A 16,694-nucleotide genomic window follows, 5' to 3' on the forward strand; every position below is an offset into this window, starting at 1 on the left:
TCCAGTTTCAATCTTCTTCATATGGCTAGCCAGCTATCCCAGCACCATTTACACCACTTATTGAATAGGGAGTCCTTTCCCCATTGCTGGTTTTTGTTGGCTTTGTTGAAGATCGGATGGTTGTAGGTGTGTAGCATTATTTCTGAGATCTCTATTCTCTGCCATTGGTCTATATGTCTGGTTTAGTACCAGGACCCTGCTATTTTGGTTACTGTAGCCTTGTAATGTAGCTTGAAGTCAAGTAACATGATACCTCAGCTTTGTCCTTTTGCTTAGGATTGCCTTTGCTATTCAGGCTCTTTTTCAGTTTTGCACAAATTTTAAAATTTTTTAAAATTGCATGAAGAATGTCATTGGCAGTTTCATAGGAATAACATCTGTAAATTACTCCATGCAGTATGGCCATTTTAATGATATTGATTCTTCCTAATCATGAGCATGGAGTGTTTTTCCATGTGTTTGTGTCATCTGTGATTTCCTTGAGCAGTGTTTTATAATTCTCATTGTAGATATCTTTCACCTCTCTGGTTAGCTGTATTCCTTGGTATTTAACCCTTTTCGTGGCAATTGCAAATGAGATTACATTCTTAATTTGCCTCTTATATTGGATATTGTTAGTATACAGGAATGCTACTGATTTTGTACATTGATTTGGTACCTGAAACTTTGCTGAAATTGTTTATCAGATCACAGAGCTTTTGGGCAGAGACTATGGGGTTTTCTAGATATAAAATTATGTCATCTGTACACAGGGATAGTTTGATTTTCTCTCTTATTTGGAAGCCTTTTATTTATTTCTCTTGCCTTATTACCCTGGCCAAGACTTCCGGTACTATGTTGAATAGGAGTCGTGATAGAGGGCATCCCTGTCTTGTTCTGGTTTTCAACAGAATGCTTCTAGCTTTTGCCCATTTAGTATTATATTGGCTGTGGATTTGTTATAGATGGCTCTTATTATTTTAAAATATATTCCTTCAATGACTAGTTTATTGAGGGTTTTAACATGAAGCGATGTTGAATTTTACCGAAAGCCTTTTCTGCATCTATTGAGATAATCGTGGGTTTTTTACTTTAATTCTCTTTACGTGATGAATCATATTTATTTATTTGTATATGTTGAACCAACTTTGCATCCCAGGGATAAAGCCTACTTGATCATGGTGAATTAGCTTTATGATGTGCTGCTGGTTTCAGTTTGCTAGTATTTTGTTGAGGGTTTTTGTCTGTATTTATCAAGGATATTGAACTGAATTTTTCTTTTTTTGTTGTGTCTCTGCCAGGTTTTGGTATCAGGATGATGCTGGCCTCATAGAATGAGTTAGGAAGGAGTCTATCCTTCTCAAATTTTTGGAATACTTTCAGTCAGAATGGTATCAGCTCTTCTTTATATATCTGGCATAATTTGGCTGTGAATCTGTCTAGCCTTGCACCTTTTTGTGGTTGGTTGGCTTTTGATTACTGATTCAATTTTGGAACTCATTATTGGTCTGTTCAGGGATTTAATTTCCTCCTGGCTCAGTTTTAGGAGGTTGTATGTGTCCAGGAATTTATCAGTTTCTTCTAGATGTTCTAGTTTGTGTGCATAGAGGTGCTTGTAGTAGTCTCTGATGGTTTTTTGGTATTCTTGTAGGGTCAGTGGTAACATTCCCTTTTTTATTTCTAATTGTGTTTATTTGGCTTTTCTCTCTTCTTCCCTTTGTTAGTCTAGCTAATGGTCTGTCTTATTAATTCTTTAAAAAACCAACTATTGGATTCATTGATCTTTTGTATGATTTTTCATGTCTTAATTTCCTTCAGTTTAGCTCTAATTTTGGTTATTTCTTATCTCCTGCTATATTTGGGGTTGGTTTGCTTTTGCTTCTCTAGTTCCTTTAGTTGTGATGTTAGGTTGTTAATCTGAGATCTTTTTAACTTTTTCATGTGGTTGTTTAGTGCTATAAGCTTCCTCTTAACACTGCCTTAGCTGTGTCCCAAAGATTCTGGTATGTTGTGTCTTTGTTCTCATTAGTTTCAAATAACTTTTATATTTCTGCCTTAGCTTATTTACCTAAGACTCATTCAGGAGCAGGTTGTTTAATTTCCATGTAATTGTATGGTTTTGAGAGATTTTCTTAATGATGATTTCTGTTTTTATGCACTGTGGTCCAAGAATGTGGTTGGTATGATTTCAGTTTCTTTGAATTTACTGAGGATTATTTTATGTCTAATTTTGTGATTGGTTTTAGAATATGTGCCACGTGGCAATGAGAAGAATGTATATTCTGTTGTTTTGTATATTTGGGTGGAGAGTTTTGTAGACACTTAACAAGTCCATTTATTCAAGTGTTGAATTCAGGTCTTGAATATCTTTGTTAATTTTCTGCCTGAACAATCTGTCTAATACTCTCAGTAGGATATTGAAGTCTCCCACTATTATTATGTGGGAATCAAAGTCTCTGTGCAGGTCTCTAAGAACTTTCTTTATGAATTGGGTGCTCCTCTCTTGAGGGTATATGTATATTTAGGATAGTTAGGTCTTCTTGTTGAATTAGACTCTTTATGTAATGTCCTACTCTATCTTTTTTGGTCTTTGTCGGTTTAAAGTCTGTTTTGTCTGAAATTATGATAGCAACCACTGCCTTTTTCTGTTTTCCATTTGCTTAGTAGATTTTTCTTTATCCCTTTATTTTGAGCCTGTGATTGTCATTGCATGTGAGATGGATCTCTTGAAGATGGCATACCAGGGAGTATTGCTTCTTTCTCCATGTTGACACTCTGTTACTTTTAAATGGAGCATTTAGCCCATCTACATTCCAAGTTAATATTTATCTGTGTGGATTTCATCCTCTTACGTTGTTAGCTGGCTATTATATAGATTTGTTTGTATGGTTGCTTTGTAGTGTCACTGGTCTGTGTACTTAGGCGTGTTTTTGTAGTGGCTGGTATGTTTGTTTGTTTGTTGTTCTTTCCATGTTTAGTGCTCCTTTCAGGACCTCTTGTAAGGCAGGCCTGGTGGTCATGAATTCCCTCAGCGTTTACTTGTCTGAAAAGGATCTTATTTCTCTTCCACTTATGAAGCTTAGTTTGGCTGGATATAAAATTCTTAGTTGAAAATTATTTTCTTTAAGAATGCTGAGGTACTGGTACAAAAACAGACACATAGGTCAATGGAACAGAATTGAGAGTCCAGAAATAAGGCCACACACCTGCAACCATATGATCTTCAACAAAGCTGACAAAAACCAGCAATGGAGAAAGAACTCCTTATTCAATAAATAGTTCTGGGATAATTGGCTAGCCATATGCAAAAGATTGGAACTGGACCCCTTTCTTTCACCATATGTAAAAGTCAACTCAAGATGGATTAAAGACTTATATGTAAAACCCACAACTATAAAAACCCTGGAAGGTAACTCAGGCAAATACCATTCTGGACATAGGACCTGGCAAAGATTTCATGACAAAGATGCTGAAAGCAATTGCAACAAAAGCAAAAATTAACTAGTGGGATCTAATTATTAAAATAAAGAGCTTCTGCACAACAAAAGACATTATCAACAAACAGCCTACAGAGTGGTAGAAAATTTGTGCAAACCATGCATCTGAAAAAGGTCTAATATTCAGCATCCATAAAGAACTTAAACAAATTTACAAGCAAAAAACAAACAACCCCACTAAGAAGTGGGTAAAGGCCATGAACAGACACTTTTCCAAAAAAGACATACAAGTGGCGAACAGTCATATGAAAAAAAAACTCAATATCACTGATCATTAGAGAAATGCAAATCAAAACCATGAGATACCATCTCACACCAGTTAGATATCTATTATTAAAAAGTGAGAAAATAACAGATGCTGGAAAGATTGCAGAGAAAAAGGAAGAATGCACTGTTGGTGGGAGTGTAAATTAGTTGAACTGTTGTGAAAAGCAGTGTGCAGATCCCTCAAAGAGCTAAAAGCACAACTACCATTCAACTCAGCAATCACATTACTGGGTATATCCCCAAATGAATACACATTGTTCTACCATAAAGACACATGCACACATATATTCATAGCAGCACTATTCACAATAGCAAAGATATGGAATCAGTCTACAAGCCCATCGATTATAGACTGGATAAAATAAAATATGAGATATATTATATATATGTATGTGTGTATATACACACATATATAGTGTGTATATATATGTGTATATGTGTATATATGTATATATAGTGTGTATATATGTATATATACATACATATATATACACATGCATACATACACACACACACACACACACACACACACACACACACCATGGAATACTACACCGCCATAAAACAGAATGAGATCATGTTCTCTAAATGAACATGGATGGAGCTGGAGGCCATTATCCTAAGCAAACTAATGCAGGAACAGAAAACCAAATGCCACATTTTCTCACTTGTAAGTGGGAACTAGATGATGAAAACACATGGACACCAAGAGGGGAGCAACAGACACTGGGACCTACCAGAGGGTGAAGGGTTGGAGGAGGGAGAGGATCAGAAAATATGAGTAATAGGTACTAGGCTTAGTACATGGGCGATGAAATAATCTGTACATCAAACCCCCATGACACAAATTTACCTATATAATAAACGTGCACATGTACCCCTGAACTTAAGATAAAGTTTTTTTAAAAAAAGAGAATGTTGATATAGGCCCCCAATTTCTTCTGGCTTGTCGAGTTTCTACTGAAAATTCTGCTGTTAGCCTCATGGGGTTCCCTTTGTAGCTGACCTATCCGTTCTCTCTAACTGCCTTTAACATTTTTTCTTATATTTCGACCTTGGAAAATCTGATGACTATCTGTCTTGGGGATGTCTTCCTCTGTAGTATCTCACAGGAGTTCTCTGCATTTTCTGAATTTGAATGTTGGCCTGTCTAGTGAGGATGGGAAGGTTTGCATGGATGATATTCTGAGATATGTTTTCCAAGTTGCTTGCTTTCTCCCTAGCTCTTTCAGGGACCCAGTGATTCATAGATTTTGGTCTCTTTACATAACCTCATATTTCTCAGAGGTTTTGTTCATTCTTTTTTATTCTTTTTTATGTATTTTCTGTCTTACTGAGTTATTTCAGAGAGCCAGTTTTTGAACTCTGGGATTCTTTCCTCAGCTTGGTTTATTCTACTGTTAATACTTGAGGTTACATTGTAAAATTCTTGCAGTGTGTTTTTCAGCTATTTGCTTCTGTTTTATAACGACTATTTCATCCATCAGCTCCTGAATCATTTTATGGTACTCATTAGATTCTTTGTATTGGGTGCCCACTTTCTCCTCAATCTCGATGGTCTATGTTCCCATCCAGATTCTGAATTCTATCTCTGGCATTTGAGCTATTTCAACCCAGTTAGGAACCCTTGCTGGGGAACTAGCGTGGTTGTTTGGAGGAAAGAGGCCACTCTGGCTTTTTGAGCTCCCAGAGTTCTTAAGCTGGTTCTTTCTCATCTGTGTGGGCTGGTGTTCCTCTAACTGTGGTGTAATTTGGGTATAATCAGTAGGTTTCATTTCTGGATGTTTTCAGAGGGCCAAGGCTTTGTGCAGGGCCTTTATTTTTAGCTGAGTTCTTTGGTTTCACAGAGGAGCCTATTACCAAAAGTATTTTTGGTGTTGAAGTTTGTGCTGTGATCCAGTAGGTGGTGCTTAAGTGAAATGGCCAGTAGGTAGGCACTTGCTTGGCCATGTGGCTCCTCTGTATTTCCTCATGATTGCAGTTGTGCTCTCTCTCAGCAGTCTGACAGTGTGAGCTGAGCATCTCTCCTACTTGAGTGCTGGCTGCAGATCTCGGTTTGGCTCTCCTGGGCTGCACACTGCAACTCTGGGGTGAGCTCAGGCTTTATGTGGCCTCCTCAGCTTGGAGGCAGCAAGGCCAGGGACCTTAGCAGTGGCTGTGACAGAGGGCCTTTCTCTTGTCTCTGGGGACTCCACTCCAGAGAAATGCAGAGTTGCTACCAATCAGTATAATCAGCCAAGGTTGGGGTGGCTGCACTGGGGGCCCAAGCTGGGGGCGCCCTACCTGATAACAAGCAGGGAGAGTGGGTAGGTCATGGGGTAGACAGACTGGCCTCTTCTCCTGGGTGCAACTGCAGCTTCCTAGAAGTGTGGTTAAAGCACTCAGGATCTTTGTGCCTTTCCCAGTCCGAGGGCAGCAAGAGCAGTACCGCTCTGCAGTGGCCATGGGAGTAGGCCTTCAGTTGTCTCTGGGACCTCTGTCTCAGAGAAACACAGAGCCCCTGCCACTGGAAATGTTCAGTAAGGGGATGAGACAAACGTACTGCTGGCCTGAGCTGGCAGCTCTGCTTGGTGAAGAATGGAGGTTCAAGAGCTTATAGGGAGGAGAGACTGAGCTTCTCCCTGTATGGTGGCTGTGGTGTACCAGGAGCACATGTGAAGCCCTCAGACTGTTTCTTCCCTATACCAAGGGCAGCAGGAGCAGAACCACTGCTGTGGCAATGACAAGAGGGGCTGTTGATTGCCTCTGGGAGCCCTCACCAGGGAACCTCAGAGCCAGTACCAGTGGGTGTGTTCTGCTGTGATGAGGAGGCTGATCTGTGGTCCGGAGCCAGAGGTCCTGCCTCATGAAGAGTGGGAGGCCTGGGCTCACAGGGAAGAGGGTCTGGATTCCTCTCCTTATGGTGTGTAGTGTGCTGAAGGTGCCAGCATAGTGACTAGGCCCTTTGTTCCTTCCCCAGCCCCAGAGCGGTTAGGGCGGTACCACTGCAGCTGCAATAACAGAGGGATTGTGGGTTTTCTCTGGGAGTTCCTGCTCTGAGAACTGCAGAGCCACCTCCAATGGACAAGTTCTGGTGGGGACAGGGTAGTTGTGTTGGAGTCCCAGGTCACAAGGGCCGCCCCGTAAGGAGAAACAGGATCGGAGACCTGTGTGGAAAAAGGTCTGGCTGCTTTCTCCACAGGGCAGCTGCATGGTGCTGGGGATCTGCACCAGTCCCTTGTCACCACGCACCCTCTGGAAGCCTGAAGGCAACAGGGGCGCGGGCTGCAAGACAGCAAAAATGGCGGCTTGCCTCTGTGGGCGCAGCATCCCAGGAAAACACGGAGCTGCTACCTGCCCAAGAGATGGCTCTTACTATTTTCGGGTATATTCCTCTGACGACTAATCTGGGTTATTATCATGAAGGCAAGTTGATTTTATTTGCATCTGTTGAAATGATCATTCGTGTTTTGCTTTTAATTCTGTTTATGTGGTGAATCACATGTATTGAATTGTGTATGTCAAAACAGCCTTGCATCCCAGGAATAAAGCCTACTTGATCATGCTGTATGAACTTTTTGATGTGCTCCTGGATTCAGTTTGCTGGTATTTTGTTGAGGATTTTTATGTCTATATTCATCAGGGATATTGGCCTGAAGTTTTCTATTTTCTTTGTGTCTATGCCAGATTTTGGTACCAGGGTTATTCTGCTTGACTCTTGACCATCAGTACATTTGGTAAAAGATGAGATAAGGTTACCTTGGGTAATCAAAGTATCAAAAGGTAGGAGGAAGAAAAATATATTGCATGCCGAACACTTAAATATAGTATTGCATTTAACCTTAATAACAGCCAATCTGGTGTTCATTTCTCTGCTTAGTCAGTTATTACTTTGCAGCCATCACCAAATCACTTAACTCTAATTTGGTCCTTTTATTTCCTCTTCTGCAGAATAGAGACTAAAAATACCTATATTGTAGGATCACAGTGGGAATTAATGTGCATAATGTCTGGGAAACACTTATAAGGGTTCTTATCACATGATGGATAAATAACTGATAGGAAATAGGATGATAATAACTGTGATGTTGGTCATAAGCTCTTACTACTCAAAATGTGTCTCCAGGGCCAGCAGCACCAATATTACCTGGGAACTAACTAGAAATTAGGAATTTCAGGCCCCACCTCAGACCTCCCATGTCAGAATCTGCATTTTAAGGAGATCCCTAAGTAATTCATGTACACATAATATGTTTGAAAAGCACTAGTATAGAAAAATGACTCTGGGATTCAGCAACTTGCCAGAACTCATCTAGTGGTAAACCAGACAGCTGGAAACTGCTAAGGCCAGCATCGTTCTCTTATATCTCTAAGGGTATCTGTGATTGGAGGTGTTCAGGCTTCCTGAATCCCATTGTGATGTTCTTCTGTAATCCAAGCTATAAATGAAAGGCTTTTTACAAACATGTTTTCATGTCTACCACAGTAGCAAGAACACCAAAATTTTGTTTTATTTTTCACATTTTTAACTATTCAGCTGTTTTATTTGTCACCATTTAGTTAGGGAATTATCACAAAACTTATGTCTAAAATGCATCTGATTAATGCATATTTAGGCAGCTAAGCAGATGTAGAATCGGTTGACTGCTATCATAAAATTAAACACTGATGAAACATATATTTGCACAGCAATAATGATCCTGGCATTTGTATAAATATAACAGATCTATTTCCCTAATCATCTAGGGAAAAAAATGAGGGGAGGGTGACAGAATTACCAAATATGTCTGGCTTTCTAGGCAGATCATTTTCAAGTACAAATTTTTTTCATGTGAATAAAATCATGTTAATTAACAGCATCTATTACCACATTAAAATGAAATAATATATTTGAGCAAAAACAATGTAGATAATATCAGAAGCATGTTTCCAGGTCATCTTATAATTTCCAGAGCTTCTTTGTACATCGTGGAAGGTGCATGTTTTTAATATACTCCTCTATAGTGCCATAGTTTGATTTTATACAAAATGTGTCCTGAGATTCAAGCCTAAGTAAGATATATATTTTTCCCCAATTTTAGCATCTCTGAAATTTAAATCTGTCTTACAATTGATGGCATATCAACACTGATTAGCAGCAGTTTTTCTTCTTTTTTCGTAATCAGTGGAATATTTGATTCAATTAGGGGATTAGGATTCCCAGTAAACTGAAATCTAGTCCACAGGGATTACCACGGTGAGATAGTGGAAAACAAGTGGAACAGGATGAATAGGTCATACCCATGAGCGTTCAGGCAAAAAGTGAGGCCAATAAATAGAAGTAATGAAATTAAGTAAGAAACGATTTCATAGATTTCTATTTCCACAGAGACAGAAAGAAAAATCAAGGAAGATGAGCAAATTTGGCAAAATAGCAAGAAAGAAGAATAGGGAGATATAGGGAAAAAAAGGAAAGAGAACGAAGCATCATGGTGGAAAATACAGCCAATAAGCCCACTATTGTGGTCATTATTTCCTAGGTGTGGTATCCTGTGGTAGACATTCAACTTGGTGCTCCTTTTCTCATTACACACACCTGATCAGTAGTGGTCCTAGAGGGTAGGATGAGGCAGTTGTTTTTGGCACATTGTAGAAGGTGTTTTCTCTTCTCTAGCATGCACAGGTAGATCCACACCCCTTCCTGTGCTCTTGCCCTCCCGCAAACTCTGTACATACTTCTCTTTCCTCTGCCTGCTGCATTTCACCTAGCCCCAAACCACCAGAAGACATACAATGATTAACATTTCTGTTTGTTCTTTCAGGTGATATCAAGACTATCAAACAAATCTACGGTCTCACAGGTATGGCTTTTGTTAAAGAGTAAAATATTTATCTAAAATCTGGAGGATTACCAATAAATCTGTCTTTCTCTTCAGAATTTCATGTATTTATTTTTTACTTTCCCTACTTGACTTTCCAATGAGAGATGTGGCAACTGATTTGCTTGAGTTTGAGTATAGAGGAGAATTGAAACTCATATTTCTATGGAAGCATTTTATAGTTATCGTTATAAAGCAGTTTGTTACCAAAACATGCCAAATGTAAAGTCCTAAGGTGTTGATCTTAAAAGTACTTTCATTGCATTTAAAATTGGTAGTCAGACTTTTTCTTGTAAATGTCAATAATGCTAAAAATATGGTTGAGAGATATTCTGGAACCATGTTTTATGATTCAATGAACTTTTAAAACAGTTTCAACTTTTAAGAACTCTCTAATTTCAAGAAAAGTTTCCCGAAAAAACTGATTTGTTAAGATTATTAGCTAGACTTTTATTACCAATAATCCTGTGACACAGAGGCACACAAATAGATCAAATTACATAATGCATTATGAAGACATTAAGAATTTACTGAAGATGATGGTGGAGAAGGGTCAAATAGGGTTAATTTTTTTTTTTTTTAATTATACTAAGTTCTGGGTTACATGTGCAGAACATGCAGTTTTGTTACATAGGTATACCTGTGCCATGGTGGTTTGCTGCACCCATCGACCCATCACCTACATTAGGTGTTTCTCCTAATGTCATCCCTCCCTTAGCCCCCCACCCCCAACAGGCAACGGTGTGTGATGTTCCCCTCCCTGTGTCCATGTGCTCTCATTGTTCAACTCCTACTTATGAGTGAGAACATGTGGTGTTTGGTTTTCTAATCTTGTGATAGTTTGCTGAGAATGATGGTTTCCAGCTTCATCCTTGTCCCTGCAAAGGACATGAAGTCATCCTTATTTATGGCTGCATAGTATTCCATGGTGTATATGTGCCACATTGTCTTAATCCAGTCTATCATTGATGAGCATTTGGATTGGTTCCAAGTCTTTGCTATTGTGGATAGTGCCACAATAAACATATGTGTGCATGTGTCTTTATCATAGAATGAGTCTTCCTCTGTTGCACAGGCTAGATTGCAGTGGTGTGATTTCAGCTCACTGCAATCTCTGCCTCCTGGGTTCAAATGATTCTCCTGCCTCCACCTCCCAAGTAGCTGGGATTACAGGCATGCATCACCACACACCGCTATTTTTTTTTTTTTTTTTTTTTTTTTGGTATTTTTTAGTAGAAATGGGTCAACGTGTTGACCAACCTAGTTTTGAACTGCTGACCTCAAGTGATCTGCCTGCCTCAGCCTCCCAAAGTGCTAAGATTATAGGCCCACTTTTAATATTACATTGGGAAGCTTCTTAGAAGCTCTTAAAGCATTTCAGTGCTTTCATTCAAGTTTCTCCTGGCACTAATTGTCTTTTCTCTCTTATTTCTACAAAATCCTCCTCAGCAACAAGCAAAATGGCCTTTATGTTCCATAAACGTCTTTATGTCTTAACTCTTCTCATCAGACAGCTTTTCCTTTCTACTGCACTGCTTTCACCTCAGACCTTTCTATACCCTCTTTCTTATGAAAAAAAAGAGACTTTTTTTTTGTATTTTTCAATTTGAATTCCTCTGCCTTTCATAGAACTCTGAAAATGAAGATCTGTTCCAAGACTACAACATCCTAAACTTTAAACAACAACAAAATCCTCTGTATAATTTAGGCTGAAGTTAATTTGTAATGTTAAAACCACCAGAATAACAGGTGTTGTTTCCCTCTCGTAGACAAGTCCAGAAATGAAAAATATGAAAGCTCCCATGTGTCAATAAGGTGCCAGGATGTATTATTTATTATTTTTGCATCATCATTCTCAAAATATGGTTTCCTTCTCCAAGATCTCATTCTCCATGGGGACTGCTGAACATACGTTCACTTAATCCATACTTCAGAGTACAAACAAAAGAAATGTGCAAGAGTAAGACAGAGGTTACAGTGTTTCTATGAGCCTTTCTAAAAATTTCTTGAAACCTGTTCACTTATATGCTACCATCTCATAACTTAGCCTCATGGCCAAACCAAGTGGCAAGGGAACCTGAGAAAGGTAATCTTTGTTGAGGGTGCATTGCTGAGAGTTCTGTTAACTAAGAAAGAAGGGAGGATATTGCATAAAAGGAGGTAACCAGAACCCTTTGTAGCACTTGCCACAGTATAAATGTTTTCATTTTCTTTATGATCATCAGCATCATGTAGGCAAGCATTTATTAAACTCTTTGCACATTGCTAAAGTGCTTGGTTTTCATTATCTAATATCTAGTGTTTTCTTCACACCATTCCTAATTCACACATGAAGAAACCAATAATTTAATAATTATATTATTTGACCGAGATTACAGCTAGTAAGTCACAGGACTTTTTTTTTTTTTAGGACTGTGTAACTGAAAGTTCATGAATTTCAACCACTAGACTTTGTTCAGTTTCCCCTTTAGTCACGACAGATTTGATGGAATCTAGTCATTTGTAACTTTGAAGTGGCTATCCCAGCAAAGTATCATGAGCCAAACTCTAGATTTGTTTAACTATGAGTATAAAAATCCTAGTGCCTTTGTGAAAGCATTTTCCAGGAAGAAAATGAAAAGATACATCAGTTGAGAAGGAAGAGTTCTGTGGTTGAACTTCATGGCAGTGTATAACAGGTGAATCCAGCTACATGCAGAAAGCAGCTGTTTTTATATAGATGGCCTGAAGAAAGTAACTGATACTCCTGCACAGAGGCTAATGTGAGGCTGAATATTTAATAATATAATAAACTTAGGTCCTGCCTGCAATGATGGCAGGTGGGATAATTGATTATTGGTATAAGTAATGTCTGCTACGCTGATTGTGAGTCAGTATCTAAGCAACTTGTCCAAGACACCAAGTCTCCATAACAAAATGGAGGTATGAAATTTCCACAAACTTGTAGAAGTACAAATACTTGACAGGTTATTAGTCAGAGAATTCAATTAGAGCCAATAGAGGCTTCTTGAAACAAAGGAATGATTAACTTGCCAATGCAAATGTAAACAGAATTCTAATTAGAGAATGTGCTCATTGTTTCTCATTTCTTAGATTAAGTTTGCCCTGTTGTGTCTTTAGCTGGGTAAACTAATTTTTCTATCCAACAATGCTAGTGTACAAATGTTCCACTGTAATTCCATGTAGGCCCAATTTTTGTTAAAAACACAGAGTTTTAAATGCTGTGAAAAACAAACAAGAGTAACATCATGACTATCCCAGCAAAACAAACAAACAAAAAGTATGGCCTCATCATTAATTAAAATAATCATACGTATTTGGAAAGATGAGTCTAAGAACGCCATTTCTTCAAGAAATTTTGAGCTGATGAGATTAAAGTACAAGAACTTCATGAGTAAACTATACATTTCACTCAGCATCGATGGCCTACACTGAATGGGCTATTGCCTACAAGTCACTGCAATGTTATTATACCTGTAATATATACAGCAAAATCCCTACACACCAAAAGAACAACTATTCCTTTAAGTCAATAACCATGACAGCCCAGAGTTTGAATAGTAATCTTAGAGATTTTCAGTTCTTTGCCTTATTTTTATTATAAATTATTGATGATTGGGTATAAGGGAATCAATTTGCAAGAAAGACGGAGGCACAGAAAAGTGAGCAGAGAAGCCATGTCTGGGGCAAAGCAAAAAGCACACACTATTACAGTGACTCTGTTGAGGGCCACTAGTTAGCCTTTGCTGTGTTTACTGCCCTGGCCCTTCCATCATCACCTCAATTGTCTTTTCCCACACTCTTTCTTTCCTCTTCTTAGTCTACAAAGTTGAATGATCCCAGTCAAGGGTCCAGTAGTTATAGGATGGGTTTTGGCAAGACTATTTTTCCTTCCTTTTCCAAGGCTCTTCAAAGGAAGCAGACCAGGTGGTTCGCTTCTTTTCTTGCTAGTGACTGGAAAGAACAAGGAGAGCAGGAAGCAGAGTAGCTGAGAATACTTCTGATCTTCTTCCATTCATGTGATCCAAAATAGGAAAGCTTTTTTTATTCTCAAGAATAATGCAATTTTGCTGATTAATAAAGTTCCAGTAAAGATCCTGTAATTTTAAATAACAAGGCCTAAGACCCTACATTAAAATGGAAAATGTCTTTATTTCTAAGAGCATGCCATCATATACTATTACAAATGACAGGTTGAATTAAAATCCAGTTGCAAACCTGGTATAATGCACCTTTCACGTGGCTCCACATGAAGACAGTTTAAAAGACCAAGAGGAGGATTAAAATCAGAGGCTAACATCAAGAAAGCATAGAGGGTAAACCTGGAGGAGAGCAGAAGTGGGAAGACCTTTAGCACCTGATAAAATAATAATAAAATCTGCAAAGACTTCAGTTTTAATGAAAAGAGTCTCTAAGAGATTTGATTTTGTTCAAATGAGACCTCCAGCATTAATGAGATACCTCTTCTGCGGTCTTTGTAGTGTACTAATTCATATTATCCACTAATTTAGTCAGAGCCCAAGGGAAACGGCAGCATCAACAAGCGACTCCCATCCATTGTGGAAGATGAGGAAGAGGAGGAGGAGGGGGAGGAAGAGGAGACAGCCTCTCTCTCTCCCATCTGCACAAGGGGATCTTCTTCACGCAACAAGAAGGTTGGAAGCAGTAAAACCTACCTGGGTTTAAGCTTAAAGCAACTGGCCTCGGGAACGGTGCCCTTTCACTCACCTATCAGAGTCTCCAGGTCAAATTCCCCCAAAACCAAGCAGGAAATTGACCCCCCCAACCATAATAAAAGGAAAGAGAAGAACTTGAAATTGCAACTTTCAACTTTGAATAATGCTGGACCCCCAGACCTCAGTCCAAGGTAAGAGTTCATATCATATAACTTTCTCACATGATCGTGGCTGCCTTTTACACAGAGTAGTACCTGCCTTCAGCCTTCTGAGCCTTTCTACTCCACAGATTCCTCTCCTGGAATCCTCAGCTTTTCTGAGTTTTGTGGGCAGTTTTTTGAGTATATATGCAAGTGTGTGTGCATGCAGGATGAGCAAAATAGCTTTAGTCATGTTCTCAAAATACTAAATGTTCAGAAATCCTTCTTTACTCCCTTTATTCATTTTGCACTACCTATTATGTTAAATGTATATTCCTACATTGTGATTTTATGATTGATAATGAAAATAAAAGAAATGGAACAAACTCCATCAATGTTAACCCCTCAGTGCTCAATCTTACCAAAAGTTTCATAAGCAACAAGTTGAAATTAGGAAGAAAATGAAATGCATATTTTTATTTTTCATACTATTCTTGCCTTATTATCAAGGATGGCTAAAACTTAGTTTTATTTCTGGTCTCTTCAATAAGTAACATAGCATGGTTCTATTTTTAATTTCTTAAAAATCATTTTAGAATCCACTAAAGGTGATTGAAAGCATGAAAAATCCTGATTCTGAAGATGTTCAGGGGTAGGCCATGGTGTAGAAAAGCAACAGCCATCATCAAAATCACATAACAGCTGAATAATAAATAAAAGCATGAACAAAATATGTATTATTTTTTATGTTTCATGTACTTTGCTAGGTAATTTCACATTGACAGTTGCATTTAATCTTCTCAGAACTCCATAGTTTGTGTTATCTCTATATAAAGTTGTAAGAAGTGAAACTCGAAGGGTAAATATTTTATCCAAGATCTCAGAGATATTAAGTACTGAAAGGTGGATTAAAAGTTTGTTTTTCTGCTTATAAAGCAAGTGATCTTTCTCAAATACTATGGTTTTATTATTTATTTGAACAACATTCTTACTCATTAATATAAAGTATTAAAGCAAAGATAAACAAAATAGGTTTAGTAAAAAGTAGGCGGATGATAAATTTTCAAGAATTCAGTTGGAGATGGTAATTTGAAAATATTGCTTAACTCTCCTAAGTTTATACTAAAATTAAACATAATAAATTATAAATAGGAAGAGACTGTATCAGAGCTAAGAAAGAAAGGTTTATATACAATATGATCTTACATTTATGAAAAAAATATATGTTCCTTTAGAGAGAAAATAATATTTTGAGGACATACATCAAAATATTGACTGTAGTAGTAGATTACAGGTGGTTTTTATTTTCTGTTTTTTTGTTACCTTTATGTTTAAATTTTCTACAATGGACTTGTATTTTTTTAAAATAATGAGTGGATTAGATACTATTTACCATGAAAAGAAGACTAAATACTGATTTAAATATAATTCTTTAACTCTTACATTTAGAATTTTCTCTAAGTCTAGAGTAGAGGTGTAATGATATTTATTTTCTGTGATGCTAAGGGTTAAAACCTGGAGAGTCGTGATTTAACATGAATTTAGGTAAGAGGACTTTTATACCATACCTTAAAGTTTTTAATCTGAGAATAAGTAAAAGAACCTCTGTCTACAACATCAGTGTGTGATAAAAAACATAATGTGATACAAAATTGTGAGCTACATATGTAATTTTAAATTTTCTAACAGCTACATTTTTAAGCATGATAAAAGTGAAATTAATTTTAATAATATATTTTGTTTGAATATGTTCCAAATATTATTTTAAATTTGAATAATATAAAAATACTCAGTGAAATAATTTACATTTTTTCAACACATTCTTCAAAATCCAGTGTGTATTTTATTGTTACAGCACATCTCAATTTGCACAAACCACATTTCAGGTACTCAATAGCAATATAAGGCTAATGGTTACTATGTTGAATAGTTCAGTTCTAGAGTATCTAGAATTTAGAAATTTAACATAATATCTTTTAACTCTTTTAAAAATACTGGAATCCATGAATATGAATCCACAACCAGTCAATTTCCTTTATTTTAAGTAGGATTGTTGATGGAATTGAAGATGGAAACAGCAGTGAAGAAAGTCAGACTTTTGATTTTGGCTCTGAACGAATCAGATCAGAGCCCAGAATTTCTCCTCCTCTTGGAGGTAAGATCTATATTTAGTCTTCTCCTAAGGTACAATATTTCTTATTAACTTGTAATGTTTGCTATGGACATTTGTTTGTTTGTTTGTTTGTTTTTGCTTTCCTGTCCTTAGAATATTCTCCCTGTCATAGACCCTTACCAATA

At 37.5% G+C, this 16,694-nt stretch overlaps 1 protein-coding gene across 5 annotated transcripts in view; it reads left to right on the forward strand.

The window, feature by feature from the left end:
* The window catches only part of KCNH8 (potassium voltage-gated channel subfamily H member 8), a 396,050-nt gene that overhangs the window by 347,322 nt on the left and 32,034 nt on the right, over nucleotides 1–16,694 (forward strand). For 4 of the 5 annotated variants that reach the window (XM_073023635.1, XM_073023634.1, XM_008009256.3 and 1 more), the window contains 3 exons: nucleotides 9,524–9,562; nucleotides 14,092–14,447; nucleotides 16,442–16,551. In XM_073023635.1, coding sequence (XP_072879736.1) covers nucleotides 9,524–9,562; nucleotides 14,092–14,447; nucleotides 16,442–16,551 — 505 coding nt within the window. The remainder of the gene's footprint in view (nucleotides 1–9,523; nucleotides 9,563–14,091; nucleotides 14,448–16,441; nucleotides 16,552–16,694) is intronic. The other variant, XM_008009257.3, reaches the window with a different exon arrangement.

Source organism: Chlorocebus sabaeus, chromosome 15, assembly GCF_047675955.1.
Source record: "Chlorocebus sabaeus isolate Y175 chromosome 15, mChlSab1.0.hap1, whole genome shotgun sequence".
Lineage (NCBI taxonomy): Eukaryota > Metazoa > Chordata > Mammalia > Primates > Cercopithecidae > Chlorocebus > Chlorocebus sabaeus.